This window comes from Nilaparvata lugens, chromosome 3, assembly GCF_014356525.2.
Source record: "Nilaparvata lugens isolate BPH chromosome 3, ASM1435652v1, whole genome shotgun sequence".
Lineage (NCBI taxonomy): Eukaryota > Metazoa > Arthropoda > Insecta > Hemiptera > Delphacidae > Nilaparvata > Nilaparvata lugens.
The window spans coordinates 1,433,946-1,458,972 of NC_052506.1; the positions used below are offsets into that span (position 1 = coordinate 1,433,946).

The 25,027-nt window shown below is 35.6% G+C and overlaps 1 protein-coding gene across 1 annotated transcript in view; it reads right to left on the reverse strand.

Moving 5' to 3' along the window:
* LOC111060895 (laminin subunit alpha-2-like) overlaps positions 1 to 25,027 on the reverse strand; it is a gene marked incomplete in the record, with an annotated part of 262,801 nt that overhangs the window by 55,353 nt on the left and 182,421 nt on the right. Inside the window, 7 exon segments of the mRNA XM_039425289.1 lie at positions 602 to 767; positions 4,282 to 4,450; positions 6,349 to 6,771; positions 9,111 to 9,262; positions 10,485 to 10,646; positions 18,220 to 18,416; positions 23,554 to 23,788. Of these exon segments, the coding sequence (XP_039281223.1) occupies positions 602 to 767; positions 4,282 to 4,450; positions 6,349 to 6,771; positions 9,111 to 9,262; positions 10,485 to 10,646; positions 18,220 to 18,416; positions 23,554 to 23,788 (1,504 nt within the window).

Sequence of the window (25,027 nt, forward strand, 5' to 3'; positions counted from 1 at the left end):
TTATATTAAAAAGAAAAAAACTGTTGTATAACAGGTGATTGAGACCAGGTGTAACAAAAAAACGTCTTTTACGGTCATTTTTTATGAAAGAAATCATAAATTTCCTTAAGTTCCCATAAATTCCCGGGAATTTATGATTTTTGGGAATATTTCCCTCAAATTCCCTGGGAATATTTCCTCGATCTTAAATTCCCGGGAATTTTACATCACTATATATACTACTCTTGAGCACTGCCTGCTTTGTACAATGATAGACAAGGATGGCAACACCAATGTTAATCAAATACTGCCATTATAACGAGGACCTCAACATTACACAACATTAACACATTAGTGTTATTAGAATTTTATATTTTCCATTTTTGGACCTTTTATGAGTAGTATTTGATGCTTTGTATTCATCTCATCTTTTCATATTATTTATTTTTTTTTAAATTATTGTATTTTTCCATATAATCATTTTGTACCTTATTTCTTTTTATGATTTTTTATAAGTTATACGTATATATATTATATTTTAAGATTTTGCATTTTCTTGTAAAGGAGACATGTTTGGGGAAACCTGTTGTCTCCATTGTAAATGAATAAATAAATAAATTACCTTTTTCGACCTTATTCTTGCGATCGTAGTAACGACTTGCTTCAAGACGGGTCCAATTGCCAGTGTTATACTGCGCATGCGTACTCGTCTCCAGAGTCCACTCACTGCCGTAGCTGATGAGGAACACCACTCGGCCTTCGCGCAGTGTCAGCGTAATGTACCGGTCCTAGAGCACCCAAAACACACCAGATTATCAATAAAAATGTGATATTAAATTCAATGAACAGGTCCTATTTCACCCAGAAACACACCGGATTATCAATAAAAATGTAATCAAATTTAGAGAACCGGTCCTGTCACAAAGCTCAACAAATTATCAATAAAAAAGTGATATTCAATTCAAAGTAATTGCAGGATTGATTGATTGATTACTTTATTTATGTAGATTACAATATATACTGGCTTATACACTTATATACAATAGCTTACAATACAGCAAAATTATAGATGAATTTACATAATATAGACTAGAAATAATTATTGAACTGTATATGATATGAAAAGCAATTTGTAATATAATAACTATAGATAATAATCATATTGTTATGCATCTACATAAATTGGCGGAGCTTTGGACATATTAATGTCTATCTTGACATTAAATTCACTAAGGCTACCGACGCCTACTAATTCTTTGGATTTGACAGCTACCCTTGGCTTTACAAGTGATTCACTGAGGCCACTGACGCCTACTTATTATTTTATTAATGTCTATCTTGACATTCTTTCACTGAGGCCATCAACGCCTATTTATTTATTGGATTTGACAGCTACCCTTGGCTTTACAAGTGATTCATTGAAGGCCACTGTCGCCTATTATTAATGTCTATCTTGACATTCTTTCACTGAGGCTACCGACGCCTACCTATTGTTTAGTTAATGTCTAGCTTGACATTCATTTCACTGAGGCCATCGACGCCTATTTATTTATTGGATTTGACAGCTACCCTTGGCTTTACAAGTGATTCATTGAAGGCCACTGTCGCCTATTACTCGTTCTAATTGATGTCTGTCTTGACATTCAATTCATTGAAGGCCCATGTCGCCTATATTCAACCCGGACTGTCCTCATTTGTATTTATTAGCTACCCTTAGCTCTTAAGTGATATTTTAAGGCAGTAACGCCTATTAATTGTTAGGTCGAAATCTATTTTGACATTCAAATCACTGAAGGCCTATGCCGCATATATTTTTTATGTATGTTATTTGCTGAGCATTTTTTACAGCTTATTGTCATTTTTTAATCATTATTATTGTACCTTAGTAATAACTTTCATTATTGCACTCAAATTATATTCATTTCAGGTATCATTATTAATACCTTTGCATTTATTGCAATATCATTAATACCAATATCATTAATAATTTAATATCATTAATACCTTTGCAGTTATTGTCAGATCTCAATGGTCATTAATGTCATTGACCTAATTTCACTTAAATTTTGTAGTTCTCTACATTATTTCACATGTTGTAATTTTCCCAAGATTTGACAATTGCCTTTGTATGTGGCCATCTGCCTATTATTATTTTATTGATCTCAAAATATTTGATTCAATCTTTGTATGTGGCCATCTGCCTATTATTATTTTATTGATCTCAAAATATTTGATTCAATCTTTGTATGTGGCCATCTGCCTATTATTATTTTATTGATCTCAAAATATTTGATTCAATCTTTGTATGTGGCCATCTGCCTATTATTATTTTATTGATCTCAAAATATTTGATTCAATGTTTGTATGTGGCCACCTGCCTATTATTATTTTATTGATCCCAAAATATTTGACACAATTGTTTTTGTATGTGGCCATCTGCCTATTATTATCTTATTATTATCAAATCTTATCTTGTTGATTCATTTAGTCTTTTATTGGCGTACTTACCCCAATTCAAGCTATCAGTATTTTTATGCACAGAATTCAAAGATTTGTTTGTAGGTATTTATACCAACTATCATCCACAGTCCACTGCCCTGCCCTTGGATTCTGTCAATAACTGAGATCAGATTTTTATTTTTATACAAACCTGAAATGGCGGCTAATTTAAAAACCTGTGATACACCAATCTGAATTTCAAAACAACAGAAATTAAGTTATTTGTAAGGGATTCTATTCCAATTTCTTTCAAAAATTATAGAAAAATAGAAATCCTTTTCAAAATAAGTAATTTCATTGGAAATAATTCTGACATAACCTTTCAATTATTATTTATAACGGTACGAATAGGTCTAACCTAAACGTGTAGGCTAACTGAAGCATGGATAAAGTCTAGGATGGTTAGTTAACTAGTTTCAAAATGTCATTTCAGGTAGTTTATCACACGGTAATGTCTAAAAATTATTTCATTGTTTTAAAAATACATTTTAAATCAATTATACGACTTGTGTACTAAAGTATTTTGATAGAATGAAGAAAAAAAATGGCGGCTGAGAATTGTTAGTCTACTTTTGTACAGTCACTGTCAAAAGTAAAAATAAAATATTCTGGCAAACTGACAAAATTGCAAAGCTAGAGAGAGATAGCGCTATCTGTTTTGTTGTATGATAGAAAAAGACAGCAACAGTATTGTCAATTGTACACTGCCATTATAACGTGGACCTCACTATAGGAAGGCAACATAACAACGACACTCCAACCACCTATAGTGAGGTCCACGTTATAATGGCAGTGGATAAAGATAGAAGAATAGCGATGCCGATTCTCTGCATTAATTAATTATATTTCTACACTGTCAAAAACATAATTGGCATCGTTGTGGACCTAGAAAAGGATAGTACCACCGGCTTTGTCGAATGATAGACAAGGATAGCAAAACCAAAGTTGATCAAATACTGTCATTATAACGTGGAACTCACTATAGCACCAAAACTCCACAATTTACTTCCTGTACACATCAAGATAATAGAAAACTCAAGAAAATTTAAATGTGCCATTAAAAACTGGATCACAACAACTGGAAGACATAATATAGAAAACATAATTTCGAACATTATGTGAGCTCACTTACCCAATGTATTTGCAACCCCACTCTAAATTTAATGTACTAGGTACTACTACACCTGCTCTAGAACATGGGTTACCCATAGTTGAGTAGGTTAATTTCCGAAAAAATACAATTTCTTTATATTTGTAGTAAATTTAATATATTGTATTTTCGAATATTATGCATATTTTATTGATTACATTTCTTATTTGTATATTAACGGAAATAAAATTTATTATTATAAAGATCTTGAAGAAAAATAATCTTTGCTTAAAATAGTCTTACTTTCATTCAAGTTATCATTCCCACTCTAAAAGAGCGTTTACATTAGTCAGGCTTCCTCGAGTTCAAGTTTTGTGTCAAGCTGCGTACAGACTTATGCGACACGAACACGTGCATTTCAGCTGATTCTATGCTTATATCTGTATCTTACTCATAAAATAGAATCAGCTGATGTAAAGTGAAATGCGCGTGTTCGTGGCACTCAAGTCTGCACGCACCTTTAGAGAAAAATAATCTTCGCTTACAACGGGCCTATAGTACATCTTATCATTCCCACATTGAGGACCAGTTGCACAACATTATGTTAAATATTAAAGGTGATTAAATGACGGTTTAATGCCATGCATTTATTGAATATATAATTCTGTTTGTGTATTTTATGTGTTAATAATGTTTGATTGATTGATACTCACAGGCTGCTCTCCGACGGCATGAAATAGGAGGGCATTCTCGTCGAGTGTGCGGAAGGAGAGAGAGACAGAGAACACATACTTGTTGTAAGCACTCGAGCTGTCATATGTCAAAACTGCATAGCTGTCACCGGAGAAACTGAATGCCTGCTCTTCAACAACTTCCTCCGCTCTGAAAGCATGTCAAAATCGTTACAAATTGAAATTATTTCAAGTCAAATTCAAATTCATTTATTGCCTCAAGATAATACACACAAAAACAATACATATTATGAATGCAATTGAAAGTACAAAAAATATATTGTTGAATTTCTTTAAATTAATCGGCGTTAACAGAAAACCTTATTGGTTTGTCTTTTTTTTGTCAGTCATTCAATTTCAGCTGTTTTCCATACATGAAATCAAGCCGGTAAACAGCTGCTTGCAGAACAAATAAACATATGTAATAGTGTGAATATTGAGTGGGTATTATGGTAGTTGTTTTTGTGTATCTTATATTATTTTTCAGGTTTTTGAACTGGAATGAACTTTGATTTCTACTGTATGTTGAACCCTGCGTTTTTAGTGTGAGAATTGACTGTCTTGTTTGAAGTTGCTAACTTGTTGCTTAGTTGTCAGAATTAAAGCAATCTTCGTGCATTTTTCAAATACAGTTTCAATTTCATGTCGAAAAAGCCACTATATTTGAAAATTGTACGAGCATTGACCATTTTGCAGCTTTGGATTTTCCACTGGAAGTTATGCTCAACGCTCGTGGAGGGGGAATAATTTTCAGTGTAAGGGCCACAGTTGGTATTGAAACGTAAACGAAATATCATGTAACGGTGCGCGAGCCTCGGTCCTCTAAATAGGTCTGTTGCCCATCCAGAGGGACAAATTAAAAAGTTCTTTTATTATCAGTACTTTTGTTGTAGTTTGTATAGTAATCTAAAATTGATAGAATCAGTAGATGTAAAATAAAAAGGTTAGTTGTGTGCGTGAATTTAAGTAAAGTGTAGTGAGTTTCAATATGTCTGAGTTTATTGAGTTTTGGATTAAGTGTTCTCAAAAGTAAAATTTGAAATTGTTGAAATGGTGAGTGCCAAACTATTGTTTTTATTTAGCTCGGAATTTAGTACATAGAATGGCCGAGGCCCAAATTTAGTTGCAGCAAGTTAGCAGGTTCCCAAAATGTATAGATTGAAATTGAATATACCTTGTTTTTCTGAATCAGTTACTGAGTAACTCTGTTGGAAAATTTGACATGATTTCTATTGATTCGTTTATGTGTTCAATAAGCCTGAGGTTGAATTTTAAAAGTATTTTCCATTGAAGTTCCTGGCTTGTAGTTACTATAGTTGCTAGAATAGGTTACAATGATGATAATCTGTGCATTTGAATGAACGAATCCACTAAGAGCTCCCAACCAATCAAGGATTCAAATACCGGTAGATGATTTGATAGCAGTAAACTTTAGCATAATTTTGGTAAATATTATAGAAGAGAAGAAACAACCCCCCTCCGTTTACACATATGATTCTCGTTACAGCATACTCAACTGTAATGAAACCATATGTTTTCTCTACAGTCGACTATGTTTCCTAGTTCCGAAATAGGGACAGCAAAACTGCTACAAAAAAACACCTTCATTGCTCCAGGTGGAAGTTTTGTCAACTTCTACAAAATTCCTGATTCGGAATTTGTAAACTAGGTTATGTTTATAGAATGCATGTAATAACTTCAGCACAAGCAGGTAATGTTTTCTATTTCTCAATTATTCTTTTTTAGATTATTATGACAAAAAAGTGTCTGTTACTTGGACGTGAATGTCTCTTGCAGTGCTCGAATGAAATTCTAGTCTCGGCTGACTCCTCCACTAGAAACATCATTCTCGCCTGCAAAAGGCCCCTTCCCGTCCATGTGACGTAAGACACAATTTTCTTTTAGGGCTACCCTTGAATATAAATAAAAATAGAAATCTAAGTACCATTTTTAAAATTGTCTATTCACAACATGTTTCACCAAACACTTTGCCAGAAGTTGAAATCGAACAAATTCAACAAATAAAATACAGCAAATACAAGCACTTACCCCTCAATACAAGCTGTACACGCCTGCTGCGATTGGCCCCTAAAGTTCCACAGCCCTATACTCCGTCCATCCAGCATCAACCGATGCAAACAGCCAACCAATCCCCGGCTGGCTCCGCCCTTCTGCGTGCTCAGCAGTGCAGGGTGGGGCGAATGGGCGTGGCCTCCCGGCGACTGGCCGTGGCCTCCCGTAAAATGGGCGGAGTCTCCCGCAAAGTGGGTGGAGCCTCCGGGCGGCAAGTGAGCGTGGCCAGAAGGCGGAGCAGTGGTGGGGGAAGGTAGACCTCCCACCCAGACTAGATCACCGCGACGTACGTCCAGTCTGCCAACGCCTGGTGTGGAGGCGTTTTGTACGGGACGTGACGCCATGGAGCCTGGAGGCATCACCTGTGGCCGAACGATTAGGCGACCTACGTTGCTGATTCTGCACACAGGAGTGAAAATTAAAAATTATAAGTTTAATTTGAATTCAAAATTGAAAAAACTTAAATTGAAATTAAAATTATTAAAAGTGCATGTTTTGACAATTAGGCAACGTTTCTGATTCTACAAAAGAAGAAGAATTATATCAGAACAGAAATCATTCATGGGCCCAAATTCACCAAAAACGAGAAACTAGGTTTGAGTGGCAATTGGTCCTTAGTCAGATGATTTTGAATTGGTTTTTAAATATGATTTTTTGTTTATTTAGAATCAACTGGCGCTCAAACCAAGTTTTCGTTTTGGTGAATTCGGCCCATAGTCTCAGCAATATGATAATCAACATAGGCCCAGTTGCACAAAAGTCTGTTAAATTTGAACAAGAATTAAATTACATGAGAACCAATCAGAGAAGGCTACTCTCACAAAGAAGACTTCTCTGATTTGTTTTAACAAGAATTAACTGCCACAAGAGCCAAAAATAGAAGGCTTCTTTGAAAAGATAGGTTCTCTTAACAAACAATCACCATTGAGGTTCAATAAACTTCATGCAATCAGGTCGTAATTGCATGATTGTGAAATTGATTTCAAATCTGTAGTAGAGGAAAATAATACATAAAAACATAAACTACCTATACCATGGGATATTTACCATAATGCCATATTTTTTAATGTGTATTGTTGTTGTTTTGCATGTATACTTTTTGTTAATCTGTAACTTAATTATTTGAAGTCATATATTCTTCAGAGACAATTGGGTGGGCCGTCCACTAGAACCATTTTTGTCCAAACTAGCATCAGCCGAAAACTACCGAACGATCCTCCAACAAAGATAGGAATAGATGCTCGTCCATTGCAACAGGTTCATACCGTCTCCGGCCGATCAATTAATTCTTCGATCCGAATTGAATGGGATTTTCCGGCTCTATCCGGCCGAACTAGCTAGTCGAGCTGAGACAACAAAGTGTTCCTAACGTAAAATTGTTTCACAGTCTTGTTTTTTGAAATTGTTATGTTTTATAAAGTTGTAACTATGCACAATGAAAAGTTGATAAGTTTGGTTCAAGAGCATGTTCCATAGTGGGAGATGATGTTCAAATGAATCTGTGGACAAAGATTGCTGAACAAATAGGATCGGAAGGTAAGATTATTGTAATGAATAACGAATTTAGTGGATATTTGTTTATTCAATTTTCAAAATCTCAATATAATCATTGTTCATGAAAAATTTTGGTGGCTATGATAGTAGTTAATTCAATAATTGGCAACTGGACTGACGTAAACGGTTCCAATGGACGACCATATTCGGCCGAATCCAACGGCCGAACGGATCTGTTGAATACGTTTCCAGTGGATGGTTACCCTTGCTGTATCTCTACAGTAGAAGCCAGTTTCAACTCATTGAATTGTGTTGACAAGATATGTATTTATGAATTGTTATCAAAATTGTATGTGTGAAAATAAATTGAATTGAATTAAATATATTTTTCCTCTACCTACTGTCTAAAGTACTTACTTTACTCACTGAAACCTAATACTAAAGTGTCACTTTTTCGCTCTCGGTAGTAAAAAACAGAAAAATTCCCTAGGGAGTAAAAGTGACTCCAATTAAATAACATGGGGAGCATCTCTATTTTGAAACTTACATTGTAATAGGTTAGAAGGTCTAAGCTCAGATGAGAAAGCATAATAGAGGTGTCTGTCATTGAGTCAACTGAATTCAATACCACAACCAGAAAATTGATTAACTCATGAAATATATGTTTGTATGATAATTATTATATTCTTAATATTAGTAGACGATAAAAATTTATACAATTTTTAAAATATTTTATTCTATTCAAAATACCAGCCAACAAATATTTTTGATCTGCAATTCAAATCTGAACCGCGTGATCTGGAGTCAGCCATTTTTGGTAGCTGCTCAGCTGATATAATTGTTACAACTTTTGCCGATAGATAGCGCAATCGGCAGTGCCAATCATTGGGAATCATTGTTAGGAATCAGTTAGGAATCATTGTCACCAATACGTAAGTTATTAGAATGATTTTATTTGCAGTTTCTATAAAAAAATGTGATGGAGGAAAAATGTTGTGTACATCACGAGCGAAAAATACTTTTTCTCCCTCAGGAAAATTGCTGCCCTCGGCTTCGCCTCGGGCTTCAAACTTTTTCCCACAGGGAGAAAAAGTCGTACTTTTCACTCTAGATATACAAATAACTATTTATGCTATATATTCTCTATGGTAGTATTCTGAGCCTGTTGCTATCTGATTGTTGAAGTCAAAGCTTCATGATTTGAGATTGTATTAATGAATGAATGAATGAATAATTTATTTTACCTCTCAGCCTCAACTCTATACCAGTGCTGATCTTGGCTGAGATCGCCGGCCGTCTGTATGTGCATGGGATGCGTCACCTCTCCCACCCCTCCACCCATGTTCCACACAAAACGCATCTTCCTGTTCACCATCTCGATTGCCACAAAGTCGTCCTGTAACAAAAATTAAAATTATGAAATTATTTCAAAATTGGTACTTGAAAGCTTAGGGCCTGTACACATGACAACGTTTGTCACTCGATAAACGCCGCGTTTGTCGCTCGGTAAACGCCGCGTTTGTCGCTCGGTAAACGCCGCGTTTGTCGCTCGGTAAACGCCGCGTTTGTCGCTCGGTAAACGCCGCGTTTGTCGCTCGGTAAACGCCGCATTTGTCGCTCGGTAAACGCCGCGTTTATCGCTCGGTAAACGCCGCGTTTGTCGCTCGGTAGTTAAGCGCGCGTTTGACACATACATAGACACAATGGGATCGTACACAATGCTGTCGCGCGCTTTTTCAAACGCGGCGCTTGCAGTTTCCACATCAACCGCCGCGTTTGTCGCGCGCTTCGAGTTACTATACTGGGCATTGGAACGTACACATGCACTCAGTCGAACGCGCACTTTTGCAGTGAATAGGTGATCTGAGCCCTGATAAATGATCTTGTGTTGTGTTTTGTTAGATCTTGCTTTGTGTTTTTGTTTTGGATGCGGAAGCGTTTGACACAGAATTATTCATCGATGAAGTAGAAAAAGAAGATGCATCTGCGACATGGAGTGTCCAGATTATAAAAATAGCGTTTTAAAAAAGACTGCTTGGCAGGAGATTGTGGATATTTTCGCACAAGAAAACATGAAAAAGGAATAGAAGACAGTTTCAGGTAAATATACAAAGCATAAGTAGCATTAATTAATAATAGACCTTCATATATTCAAATATTGTAATACATTATATGAATAAAATTAAGGCAGTATGTATCACATACGAGTACTTATAATAATAAGTGTTTTTGTATAATAGTCAACACTGATTTCATGAGTGTATTCGTTCAGGAGGAAGCCATCTTGAAGAAGTGATTGTCAAAAAGTGATAGATGTTATTAATAATTTTCAAATGACAAGTATGAACTTTACATTAGTTTGAATAAAATCATTTTTCCCTTCCCACTATTGTTTTATGGCGTTTTTAAAAGTTCCCGTTATTCTGTGTCACTCTGTATATACGTCGACGCGCAATTCAAAAAGGAACATACCTGTAAAATTTCATGAAAATCTATTACAGCGTTTCACCGTAAATGCGGAACATAAATATAAACATTAGGAGAAATGCAAAACCACCGACTTGAATCTTAGACCTCACTTCGCTCGGTCAAAAACTTGCAGATTGTGGATTATTTACCGTGGTGGTGCTAGGCAGATAGAAGAGCAACGCATCCCTCTGCTGTGAACTGATGGCATAGGTTAGGACAATGGAAGTCATCGTAGTTGGCTCCAAATGACTCGGCTGGTATGTTCTGATGCAACTACCTCTTTCACCACGACTGGTCAACGATAGACGGATCTAAAAAAGTCAAGAATACATTGAATAAGCATTAAAAGTTTTGAAAAATGCATTGAATAATATTTGAAAACTTGGAAAAATTGGTTAGAGGAATACGGATCTAAAAAGGTAAAAATATCTGGTGTGGCGCACTCACACAACTTTCCTTGCCGTTATGAGAATTGATCACCTAGCGCTAGTGTTCACGCGCATCTCAAGTCTACTTATAAACAAAGATCTGAGTCAGCTAGTGATAGGACAATAAAGGTCTGCTATCTCTTCATAGTGAATCAACAGTTGCCGACAGTTTGCAATTGGATAATCACATTTTCTCGAATTACGAGCTTATTTTCAATTTTAGGTAAAAATGTTACTGAACATTAATTGTAGAGTTTTCAAGCTTAATCTTTTCCACTCGAATTTTTTTGTTTAAATTGTATCTGAAGCCTGATAGTTTGGAATCTAAAATCAAACTTTGCATAGATGGGGCGGAGCTCATGAAATTTTTACAGATATAGGACTTGTGGCAGTTGATGGAGCTTATCGATGACTATTTTAGGTATGAATTTGATCAAAATCGTTGGAGCCGTTTCCGAGAAAATCACGAAAAACCCTGTTTTTATAGCCGCCATCTTTATAATTGAATTTGATCGAAATTGTTCGTGTCGGATCCTTATATTGTAAGGACCTTACGTTCCAAATTTTAAGTCATTCCGTTAATTGGGAGATGAGATATCATGTACACAGACGCACATACACTCATACACACACACACACACCACACACCACACACCACACACACACACACACACACACACACACACACACACACACACACACACACACACACACACACACACACAACACACACACACACCACACACACACACACACACAGACCAATACCCAAAAACCACTTTTTTGGACTCAGGGGACCTTGAAACGTATAGAAATTTAGAAATTGGGGTACTTTATTTTTTCGGAAAGCAATACTCTCCTTACCTATGGTAATAGGGCAACGAAACTAAAACGCAGTTCTTGCAGTTCAAACATAGAAATAATTATAGAGATCTTGAAGAGATAAACGTTCAAATAAATGGAGTGAATGTTGAACAACCTCTGTCTGTGAAATTTCTAGGTGTCTTGCTGGACCAGAACTTGTCTTGGGATAACTATATTGATCATTTGTGCTGTAAAATATCATCTGGAGTGTTTGCACTCAGGCAGATTTCAAGATTAAGTACTGGGAACACTATCTTAACATGTACAGTATATCATGCCCTCATAATGTCACATATTCGGTATGCAATATGGTTTGGGGGGGCTCCAGTCTCAAAAATTTGGATAGAATCTTTAGAATGCAAAAGAGAGCTGTGAGAGCGATTAAAGGTCTTGAGCCATTAGAGTCCTGCAGAGAGTATTTTAAAGATCTCTGACTAACTGTACCTGCACTGTACATTTTCAAAGTGATCATGTATATAAGAGATAAAAAATTTATAAGAAACTGTGACATACATAATTATGACACTAGAAATAAGAGTAAATTTTCTGCACAATACCACAGGACAGCTCAGTATGAAAATAAGCCTTCTTATATGGGTATGAAATTTATGAGTAAACTGCCGTCAGCTTTGAGAGAAAATGAGAATAAGGATATTTTCAAAAAGCTATTGAGAAAATATTTAGCAAACGGGGTTTACTACAGTATTCAAGAATTTATGGATGGAGAATGAGGCTTTTGGGAGGATTAAATTGCAATGTACATTGTGGAATGTGATGTATATAATATATGTTTATATGTATTCCTTTATTTTTTTGACAAATAGTCCTTGACGATTTCCTATACTCTTTAAAGAGTCTCCAGGGAGAAAATTTAATCAAATCAAATCAAATCAAATCTTATAGATCATTAAATTTGAATAATAATTTCACAATTTTGCGCATTTTCCCACGACCAACATAATCAACTTAGAAAAACTTACTTCTTTATAATCTTATAGATCATTAAATTTGATAAATAATTTCACAATTTTACGCATTTTCCCACAACAGTTGCAGTACCTTTTTTGTTGTGTGTCAGTTTTGCTACAATAGACCAATTATTGACAAAGGAATTGTAGGGAATGTTTTAACACAGTTCTTGACCTTGCAGCTTTATTGATACCATTCAGGATATGAACATATCAACAGCTATATCCCTATCAACTAATATTAATAGATTGATATTATTTGACTCTTGTATTGTATGATGACCTCAGATATGGCTGCAATAAAGTTTCTATTATATTCCAAAGCTCTTAGTGTGGCTACTAACGATAGGACAAGTGTGTTGAACATGTGTGAACACACATGCTTGTCATGCATGTTGTGTCATCAGCGAGTGGTGTCGAACAAAAAAATCTGGTGTGGCGCACTCACACAACTTTCCTTGCCGTTATGAAAATTGATCACCTGACGCTAGTGTTCCCGCGCATCTCAAGCCTACTATTCAAATATTTGAGCCAGCTGGTGACAGGGCAATAACGCTGGAGACACACATGAGGTCTGCTATCTCTTCATAGTGAATGATTTAATAGAATCAACAATAATTTGCAATTGAATAATCACATTTTCTCGAATTTAAAGCTTATTTTCAATTTTAGGTGAAAATGTTACTGAACATTAATTGTAGAGATTTTCATGCTCAATCTACTCCACTTGATTTTTTTCGCTTAAATTGTATCTGAAGCCTGGTAATTGGGAATCTATCTGCATTGATGGGGCGGAGCTCCTGAAATTTTTACAGGTATGGGACTTGTGGCAGTTATCGATGACTATTTAAGGTATGAACTTGATCAGCTTATCGATGACTATTTAAGGTATGAACTTGATCAAAATCGTTGGAGCCGTTTCCGAGAAAATCACGAAAACCCCTTTTTTTGACAACATTTTCGCCACTTTAGCCGCCATCTTGAATTGCATTTGATCGAAATTGTTCGTGTCGGATCCTTATAGTGAAAGGACCTTAAGTTCCAAATTTCAAGTCATTCCGTTAATTGGGAGATGAGATATCGTGTACACAGACGCACATACACTCATACACACACACACACACACACACACACACACACACCACACACACACACACACACACACCACACACACACACACACACACATACACATACAGACCAATACCCAAAAACCAGTTTTCTGGACTCAGGGGTCCTTGAAACGTATAGAAATTTAGAAATTGGGGTACCTTAATTTTTTTCGGAAAGCAATACTTTCCTTACCTATGGTAATAGGGCAAGGAAAGTAATAACAGCTGTTTGACAACAGCTTCTAACATAAAATAAACAACCAATGATAATAAATAATCAATCTCTATCATGTAAATTTATAATTATATCATGAAAAAAAATTCTTGACAAATAAAATATATTTAATATAGAACTGTTTATTATTAACAAAAATCTACAAGTACAAATTTACTGCGAAGGCTTGAATTGAACAAGTCATCAGTAGATGACAAGTCATCATCTATAATAAGAAGGCAGCGATAGAAGAAAAATGAAACTATGTCGCGTCCTATCATTTCAAATGATTATAATGTGGATACTATGTCGTCCGATTGACCGACTTATGGCTCGTCAACCCAATCAGTAAAGCCACAGACACACGAGGCGTATTTCAAGACGAGTCGGCACGGCACAACACAAGATTCTCGATTCGCCAATACATCCAGCCAATCGGATAACTTCCTATGATTAAATGTTTGTTATTTTATTATTAGTAGGGCTATACTCCCAGATTAATTTTCTCTCTCTGAGTTTAAGTTTTATTTTTTGTGTCATGTGTACTGTATTGTATTGTTTTTCTAATTCTCTCTTTGCTTACAAAAGGAATTGCATATATGCTACAAATGAATTACATTATGTTACTAAATGGATTACATATGTACAGTGAATTGTAGATTAATAATTACATGAATCATCTCATTTTCTTTTGAGTTTTTAAATTATTATGAATTCATTCTAGTTTTTCTGCTCTCTTAGTATTTACTCTTAGTACTTCTTCTTTTCAGATTGAAATTTTTTTTCTAGTTTTTCATACATTCCATATGTTACTTTTTTCTTTATTATATTTTTTCTATTTTCGACTGAATCTCAAGCCACTAATTATAGCCGACTGATTACTCGTTGCCATCGCTCAAACTACTTAGTTTTGCTGGTAACGCCAATGATAATATTATAATCGATTTTTAAAAGGAAAATATTTTAATTTTAAGTTTTTGTAATGTAGTGTATATGAAAATTTTTATATTTTTCACATTTTTAAAGTTTGTTTAATGATTTTGGCAATAAATATTTCTTTCTTTCTTTCATTCTTTCTTTCCTGTCGTGCCGTGCCTACTCGTCTGAAAAACCGCTTTGTGTGTCCGTAGCTTAGAATATTTTGGGTGACGTGTCGATGAGAATTCGGTGAGTGAGAGAAAACTGTCAATGGAAGAACCAAAAGCATTGCGCCCATCTAAGTCAATGATTCAATGTGGCACTGACTGCTGGGACAGATCTCATGTTTCAAACATAGTTGCCAAGTTTTTTCTTACATCATAACAGGTAACTGCTACTCAAGTAATCTTGGTATATCTGATCCAATATTAATTGTTGAACCTTATCAATTCTAATTACGATCAACTCTTTCTCAAATTCTATTATATTAAGCGAGCAATTTCTGTATTTTTATATCTGGTTATTTATATTCAACGGATCTAACGATTTTCACGAAATTTGGAACATAGTAGGTTCATGATATAAATATTCGATTGCACTAGGTCTCATCCTTGGGAAAACTCGCTGAACGACATTTAAAGGATAATTCATCCTTGGCTGAAACAGCTGTGGATATTGCATCCCCGAAATTCATAAGATGACATATAGCCAGCTGTGAAATATGAACACGATCATTTTAGAGAATTGTGTTCTGTTTATCAATAAATAAAAATAACGAGCAAAGCTCGGTGCCCCGATATTATAATTAATTTTCCTCCACCTACTGTCAAAAGTACTTAATTTACTTCCTAAAACATGATACTAAAGTGTCACTTTTTCGCTCTCGGTACTAAAAAACAGAAAAACTCCCTAGGGAGTAAAAGTGACTCCATTTAAATAACATGGGAAGCATCTCTATTTTAAAATAGTTATTTGTGCATCTAGGGACTAAAGTGCAACTTTTTCTCCCTGAGGGAAACTGTTGTCGCCCGATGGCGTAGCCGAGGGCGACAATTTCCCTGAGGGAGAATAAGTACTTTAGTCCCGTGATGCACACAACATTTTTCCTCCACCTACACCAATACCTATAACAATGAATAATTTTACTACATCTTCACGCTTTCACACTATTTTTTTAATATATGAGTTGGTAACAGTGACTGCTGTGGCTGCTATAGTGAGCAGACGTGCAACGAAGCACAACGCGCTAATTATTATTCATTATAGACCCATGTTAATCTTATGGGTTTATTTTTACTCCCTTGGGAGTAAAAGTGATAACTTTTCCCGCTGGGAATTATTTTTAGTCCCATGGGAGGAAAAGTAGTACTTTAGTATTCGATTCCAGGGTGTAAAATGAGACTTTTGATAGTAGGTGGAGGAAAACGTACATTTGGAATAGATCAGAAGGTCTAAGCTCAGATGAGGAAGCATATAGAGTAGTCATTAAACCAACTAAATTCAATACCTCAACCAGACATTTGATCGATATATAAAATTTATGTTTGTATGCTGAAATTATTATTACAAACTTCATATCACTATAATAAAAAAATTTATATATTTTTTTCTTTTATTCCATGTTATTCAAAATATCAGCCAACGAATATTACTTATTAATTAATCAAATTTGAAACGGGAACTTCATCATAGCTGTAGTTTTAGCTGTCATTGTTGTTACAACTTTAGCCGACAGATAGTGCTGTCGGAGGAGAACTGTGATTACAAGCCAGCTGTTTCTGTTTACTTTTTAGATTATGTTGTAACCCATTGTTTGGTCACATACGTTTTCAAAAATTATTTTATTAGCAGTTTTTATAAAAATGTATGTGGAGGAAAAATGTTGTGTATATCACGAGTGAAAAATGTTTTTTCTCGCTCAGGAAAATTGTTGCCCTCGGCTTCGCCTCGGGCTTCAAACTTTTCCCTCAGGGAGAAAAAACAGCACTTTTCACTCTAGATATACAAATAACTATTAATCACCCAGAGAATATTCCTTCCCTTTTGATTATGATTTAATCATAGCTTTTCGTAATTGAGATGGAATATTCTGGTAGTTAATTATATTGCTTCATAACCTACAAACCATTTCGCAACGGTGCAGAGCTGGGGAAGGATAGCGCTATCTGATTTGCACATGATAGACAAGGATAGACAATGATAGACAACACTAATGTTAATCAAATACTGCCATTATAGCATGGATCTCACTATAGTCAATCATGAAAATACCGGTGATTCTTGGGCCCGGTTGCACAACAGCCGGTTAAATTTTAACCGTGATTAATTCCACGAGAACCAATCAGAGAAGCTGTCTTTTCAAAAACGCCTTCTCTCATTGATTCTCGTGGAATTAATCCCGATTAAAATTTAACCGGCTTTTGTGCAACCGGGCCTCACTTGGGAGGCATTGTTGAGACTGGTGTCTTCAAAAAGTTGGAAAAGAATAGTGAGGTCCACGTTATAATGGCAGTGGAGAAAGATAGGGGTACAACGTTGCCGATTCTTTGCCTTGTCACTGCCTTCTATAGAGGATAGCTGACAACGGTCTATCTGAAGTAATATCAACTGTTCATTCTTGTTTAAAATAATCAATTATATTTTATTCGATAATAAATCTTATATTTTATAAGAAATAATTTAATCCGTCAAGACTGTATAGCATTATTCTTCAATGATTGAATAATACATTTTTATAATTATGATCAAATATATTGATAATCATGTCTCTACACTGTTAAGAAACGATGTAGGAACAGTGTGGAGGTGGTAGAGGATAGAGCTATCTGCTTTGTCGAATGATAGACAAGGATAGCAACACCAATGTTAATCAAATGCTGTTAAAACTTGGACCTCACTATAGTATATTAGCATAGAGAGACAATAGCATAAGTAGATATCCCATGGTATAGGGCGTTTATGTCGCAACTTTTACTGTTATCTCAAGCCGATAGTTCATGTAATTCTTTCCCGTGAAGCTGTGTGACACTTGTAGTCTGTCTCTCATATTGTGCCGTTCATACACTCTCACCCCAACAAAACAGTAAATTCGACAATAATCGACAGTAATCGGCTTGAGATAACAGTAAAAGTTGCGACATAAACGCTCTATACCGTATCTACTTACGCTATTGTTTCTCTATGGTATTAGTCTACTATGAAATACAGATGGTTCTCATTAATACGTGTAATATTAATATCGTATCTTTGGCGTTGTTTAGACTGTGGTATTCGCGGAGTTGGGGAAGGATAGCGCTATCTGCTTTGTCGAATGATAGACAAGGATAGCAACACCAATGTTAATTGAATCCTGCCATTATAATGTGGACCTCACTAAAGAACAAGTCTACAATGAAGTGACTCACTCATGTCTTTGGCATTGTTGAGACTGATATCTTCAAGGCCTTCCAGCTTGTCCAGTTGTGGCTTGAGGTTGGCAAGCACTGCCTTCTTGATATCATCGGCCGTCTCTTTTACTTTAGCCGCTGTCTCTGTCAGTTCGTCAGCCCTCGCTAGGGTGGTGTCAGCTGTTTGCAGAACTAGAAAATCAAACAGACATAGTAATCAATTTAATTATAATCAATCTCATAGAAATTATTAGCACCCTCTATAATATATAAGCCGGTAGTCAAACGAGATGTTGGCAGACCACTCAAGCGATGGCAATAATTGACCGAGCGAAGTGAGGTCTAAGATTCAAGTCGACGGTTTGGCATTTCTCTTAATGTTTAAATGTTAATTTGTTTATATGTTGCCCATTTACGGCGAAACGCGGTAATGGATTTTCATGAAATTTGACAGGTATATTCCTTTTTCAATTACGCGTCGACGTATATACAAGGTTTTTGGGAATTTTGCATTTCAAGGATAATATAAAAGGGAAAAGAAGCCTCCTTCATACGCCAATATTAGAGTAAAAAAACAGACTATAGAATTAGTCTTAGTCTTATTCTTAGAGCGTCTGTCAACAAGGTTATAATTGCTAGAATGATTGCCAACATTCGGTAACGGATAGGCACCAGATGGAGGAGAAGAAGAAGAAGAAGAAGAAGAAGAAGAAGAAAGAAGAAAAATATCTCAATATAACTTGGTAAAAAATCAGCTTCTGTGTAGACTATAGATTGCATGCCTCATTGAATGCAATTTTAATGCACTATTAAATGAACTATTGATTGCGTGCAATTAATAACTAAAATAACATAGTAGTGTCTCTCGAACTTTCTCTGCTTTGAACTCGGGCTGTCCTGTTGCCAGTATGTCTTGAAGGAGATTAGCTTTTGATGTTAGCATACACCAACCCCAACAGCCATTAGCCGTTTTCATACCGATATCTCGCCGACAAGACACACAGACAGGATTCACTCTGTTGGACAGTATAAGGAGGAGGCTGCGGTTTATTACTGCGCGAGGTCTACTGTTCACAGAATTACTAGTAGGAAATGTAGATTTCAAGATATATAGGAGAAGATGGTAGATGTCACGCGCATGTTTGTGCTAAATTTCCGATGGAGCGGATGTCATTTCATATCCAATCATCTGTTTTCAGCAAATAAGTTTCATAAATTGCCAATAGGTGTTGAAAACGTCGGTTGGTGGCGATGACGCAATCTAACTGGTTGGTCACTGCGCACACATTTCATGACCACTACCGTTTTCATCTAAATACCGTGGTAGGTGTATTTGAATAATTAGCTAGATGTGAGTCGAACAGGCTATAGTCTAATCCTTGTTTGTAAGGAGAAGATTAGTAGCTTCCTCTTTATACTTTTTATGATAGTTAATTGACCGAGCGAAGTGAGGTCTAAGATTCAAGTCGATGGTTTTGCATTTCTCTTTATGTTCCGAATTTACAGCGAAACACAGCAATAAATTTTCATGAAATTTGACAGGTATGTTCCTCTTTGAATTTCGCGTCGATGTATATATACGGTTTTTTGAAATTTTGCATTTTAAGGATAATACAAAAGGGAAAGGAGTCTCCTTCAAACGTCATTACCGTAACTAGTAGTTCAGTGAGCAGTAGACCTCGCGCTCAGTAAGTTACATTGACCTGTTGTTATGTTTTCTCAAAAATAAATAAATAATTTATCAATTTAAAATGTCTAGAAAAAATCCTAGATAAACATAGAGCTTTCAGCCCTATCGTACCGTGACGTGTCATACCGGAATGTGAGTGTGAGCGCTGTTATCAGGTCTGGCTGCAACTGTCTACAACGTTGATGGAAAGATACATTTTCAAGATGTTCGATGTTTTTGAACGGGTAGTATTATAGTCCACTAGACAGCTGATTTATGATGAATAATTCTAAAGTCTGATTTTTACGGTAATATTGGCGTTCAAAGGAGACTCCTTTTCCTTTTGTATCATCCTTAAAATGCAAAATTTAAAAAAAACGCATGTATACGTCGACGCGAAATTCAAAAAGGAACATACCTGTCAAATTTCATGGAAATCTATTGCTGCGTTTCGCTGTAAATGCGGAACATAAATATAAACATATAAACATATAAACATAAAGAGAAATGCAAAACCGTCGACTTGAATCTTAGACCTCACTTCGCTCTGCCAATTATGACATTGGAGGAAAAACTAGGCTGAGCCTGCACTATCTCTCAATTTTTTTACACAAAATGATACAATATCACCACACATGATACAGTATCCACACAATATGATACAGTATCATTTCAACTTGAACATTTCACCATGGGATATCTTCTTATGCTATATTTTCTCTATCTTACTACTGACCTTCATCAGAGTTCAACTTCTGCAACTGGCGAAACACAGAGTTATCATCGAGCGAGGCACTAGTCACATTGCGCCTCAACGAGTCAACAGCCGCCTTGTGAGTGTGCAACTGGTTGTGGAGTGCGAAAGTGTGTGCCAGCTGCTGTTTGGCGTCCTCCAGTAGTTGCCGTGATTGAACACCTGTAGCGCTAGCGTCGTCTAGCAACGAGTCACGTCCTCCAATGCCAGGGTAGGCCTGCAAAACAACCATGTATTGTATTATAGTGAGATCCAAGTTATAAGGACAATATTTGATCAACATTTGTGTTGCCATCCTTGTCTATCATTCGACAAAGTAGATAGCACTATCCTTTTCTACCTCCGCAACGTTGCCAGATCGCTTTTGAACAATGTAGAAATATCTACAAAATATATCTTATAAATCCTATTATATTAAGCGAGCAATTTCTGTATATCTGTTTATATTTTTATATCTGGTTATTTGTTCAATATGTTCTGTATATATCTGTTATTATATTAGTATATATCTCTATTCTAATATATATCTGTTATTTGTTTCTATGTTCAACGGATCTCGAAAACGGCTCTAACGATTTCTATGAAATTTGGAACAAAGTAGTTTTATGATATGAAAGTTCAATTGCACTAGGTCTCAACTCTGGGATAACTCGCTGAAGGACATTGAAAGGATAAATACGTACTTGGAAAAACAGCTGGAAGTTTTGTTGTCTGTCGATACTGTAATGGAAGAGAGTGAACGAGTGCATCCAGCTGATCTCACGAGAAGAAAAATTCAGCAACTTATTTTCGTTCATTTCTCTTTTTTTAGAAAGCATGTTCACTTCAGAAAGTCCAAAATAGTAACTAGATGCTGTTAGTGTAGAATAGTACATAGTATATTAACAAATATTGTAGCAAACATAGTATATCATTCTAAATGATAAAATGAAACCATAACCCTATCTCGGACTTTTAAAATTTTATCTAAATTTGGGAGAAAAATGGTACAAGGATTATCCTTAGTTTTCCTCTTCCAATCAGTGCTACTTTGTAAAAATTATAAATAAATAAGATAAATAAATCGAATCCATAGTATATCTATTTGTAATTGATGATGTGTTTGTTTTTTAAAGTGTGAATAAATTGTTATTTTGATGAGTGATAGTAGCTTAACCTAGATTTTGATTTGGACTGTAGTATAAATTTGAAAAGGGAGAGTTTTGGGCATAAGCCTGTTGTGCCTCCTCATATAATTGTAAAAATAATTGAATGACTGAGAAAATGAATAAATAAATATAAACTATGAATTCAATCTTTCCTTACAAATTTTCTATGCTTTTACACTCCAGAGCAAAGCTCAGTCCTCCGATATTAATGACAGTATTTGATCAACATTGGTGTTGCAATCCTTGTCTATCATCCGACAAAGCAGATAGCACTATACTTTTCTACCTCCGCAACGTTGCCAGATCGCTTTCTTACAATGTAGAAATATCTAAAAATATAACTTACAATAATTCATTATTTAATCATTGGAAAATATACTCTCTTGAGGAATAAAATATGATTGATTATTTTGAAATAATCAGTTATTTTTCCATAGAAGGCAGTGGCAAGGCAGAGAATCGACCACGCTGTTCTTCTATCTTTGTCTACTGCCATTATAACGTGGACCTCACTATACGTCCTCATTACATTGGATTTTTCCTTGTGACTGAACCATCTATAGACGACGAATCTAAAGCTCGGTTTTCGTTTGTGCGTAAATGCCGTCATCTACCACGACAGGGAGAGAATCTCACATTGGGTAGATTTCAATTTGTCTACATAACCTAAAAGATTATGATCAATTATGTTTCAATGGGGCAGGATGAGCTTATACTTTTTTATACTCTTTCAAATGGTAATATGTTGATATTATTAGAAATGTTTGATTCTTGAATAATAAAGACAAATAATGAAAAGTTATTTGATCAGCTGTTTTAGCACACTTGAAATTTGGATAATATGAATGTCAACAATGCTAGTCGTCGACTGCGGAAAATTACGCATAAACGAAAATGTACCATTAGGGTCAAGCCACATGAAGCGTTTATCAGGCATTTCTGCACTGACGGCGGACGAGTCGGCAGAGCGAAGCCTTCTGATTGGTTGATTATCAGCTGATTTTCAAACGCTTAACCAATCAGCTGATTATCAGCCAAACGGAGAGCTTCCTACCATGCCAACTAGTGCAGTGAAAATACATTTGAGAAATACCTGAAAAAAAGCTCCATGTAACTTGACCCTAATGGTAAAATAATCTAAGGCTAAAATTATACTGAAATGGTGTGGCGATGACTGTTTGCCACTTCCACGCCGAAGAAGAAGAAGAAGAAGAAGAAGAAGAAGAAGAAGAAGATGATGATAATGAAGAAGAAGAAGGAGAAGGAGAAGAAGAAGAAGAAGAAGAAGAAGAAGAATAAGAAGAAGAAGAAGATGATGATAATGAAGAAGAAGAAGGAGAAGGAGAAGAAGAAGAGAAGAATATAGAGTTGTTTTAGTTGACCTGTTCGTGAGCTATATCAGCTGCAGCACTCGCATTGGTGGCAGCTTGCTTGGCGCTTTGCAGTGCATTGACAATGTCCTCATAGGCAGCACTCGCCTTCAGTGCAAAGTCAGCGTCCTGACGGGTTGGCACAAACAGTCTGCAAACACAACACAGAACACACATTAATACGGAGTGATCGGTTTTCTATTACTGTGAATTATGACATTGGAGGAAAAAACTAGGCTGAGCCTGCACTATCTCTCTCTCAATTTTTTGACACAAAATGATACAATATCACCACACATGATACAGTATCCACACAATATGATACAGTATCATTTCAACTTGAACATTTCATCTTCTTATGCTATATTTTCTCTATCTTACTACTGACCTTCATCAGAGTTCAACTTCTGCAACTGGCGAAACACAGAGTTATCATCGAGCGAGGCACTAGTCACATTGCGCCTCAACGAGTCAACAGCCGCCTTGTGAGTGTGCAACTGGTTGTGGAGTGCGAAAGTGTGTGCCAGTTGCTGTTTGGCGTCCTCCAGTAGTTGCCGTGATTGAACACCTGTAGCGCTAGCGTCGTCTAGCAACGAGTCACGTCCTCCAATGCCAGGGTAGGCCTGCAAAACAACCATGTATTGTATTATAGTGAGATCCAAGTTATAAGGACAGTATTTGATCAACATTTGTGTTGCTATCCTTGTCTATCATTCGACAAAGTAGATAGCACTATCCTTTTCTACCTCCGCAACGTTGCCAGATCGCTTTTGAACAATGTAGAAATATCTACAAAATATATCTTATAAATCCTATTATATTAAGCGAGCAATTTCTGTATATCTGTTTATATTTTTATATCTGGTTATTTGTTCAATATGTTCTGTATATATCTGTTATTATATTAGTATATATCTCTATTCTAATATATATCTGTTATTTGTTTCTATGTTCAACGGATCTCGAAAACGGCTCTAACGATTTCTACGAAATTTGGAACAAAGTAGTTTTATGATATGAAAGTACAATTGCACTAGGTCTCAACCCTGGGATAACTCGCTGAAGGACATTAAAAGGATAAATACGTCCTTGGAAAAACAGCTGGAAATTTTGTTGTCTGTCGATACTGTAATGGAAGAGAGTGAACGAGTGCATCCAGCTGATCTCATGAGAAGAAAAATTCAGCAACTCATTTTCGTTCATTTCTCTTTTTTTTAGAAAGCATGTTCACTTCAGAAAGTCCAAAATAGTAACTAGATGCTGTTAGTGTAGAATAGTACATAGTATATTAACAAATATTGTAGCAAACATAGTATATCATTCTAAATGATAAAGTGAAACCATAACCCTATCTCGGACTTTTAAAATTTTATCTAAATTTGGGAGAAAAATGGTACAAGGATTATCCTTAGTTTTCCTCTTCCAATCAGTGCTACTTTGTAAAAATTATAAATAAATAAGATAAATAAATCGAATCCATAGTATATCTATTTGTAATTGATGATGTGTTTGTTTTTTAAAGTGTGAATAAATTGTTATTTTGATGAGTGATAGTAGCTTAACCTAGATTTTGATTTGGACTGTAGTATAAATTGAAAAGGGAGAGTTTTGGGCATAAGCCTGTTGTGCCTCCTCATATAATTGTAAAAATAATTGAATGACTGAGAAAATGAATAAATAAATATAAACTATAAATTCAATCTTTCCTTACAAATTTTCTATGCTTTTACACTCCAGAGCAAAGCTCAGTCCTCCGATATTAATGACAGTATTTGATCAACATTGGTGTTGCAATCTTTGTCTATCATTCGACAAAGCAGATAGCACTATACTTTTCTACCTCCGCAACGTTGCCAGATCGC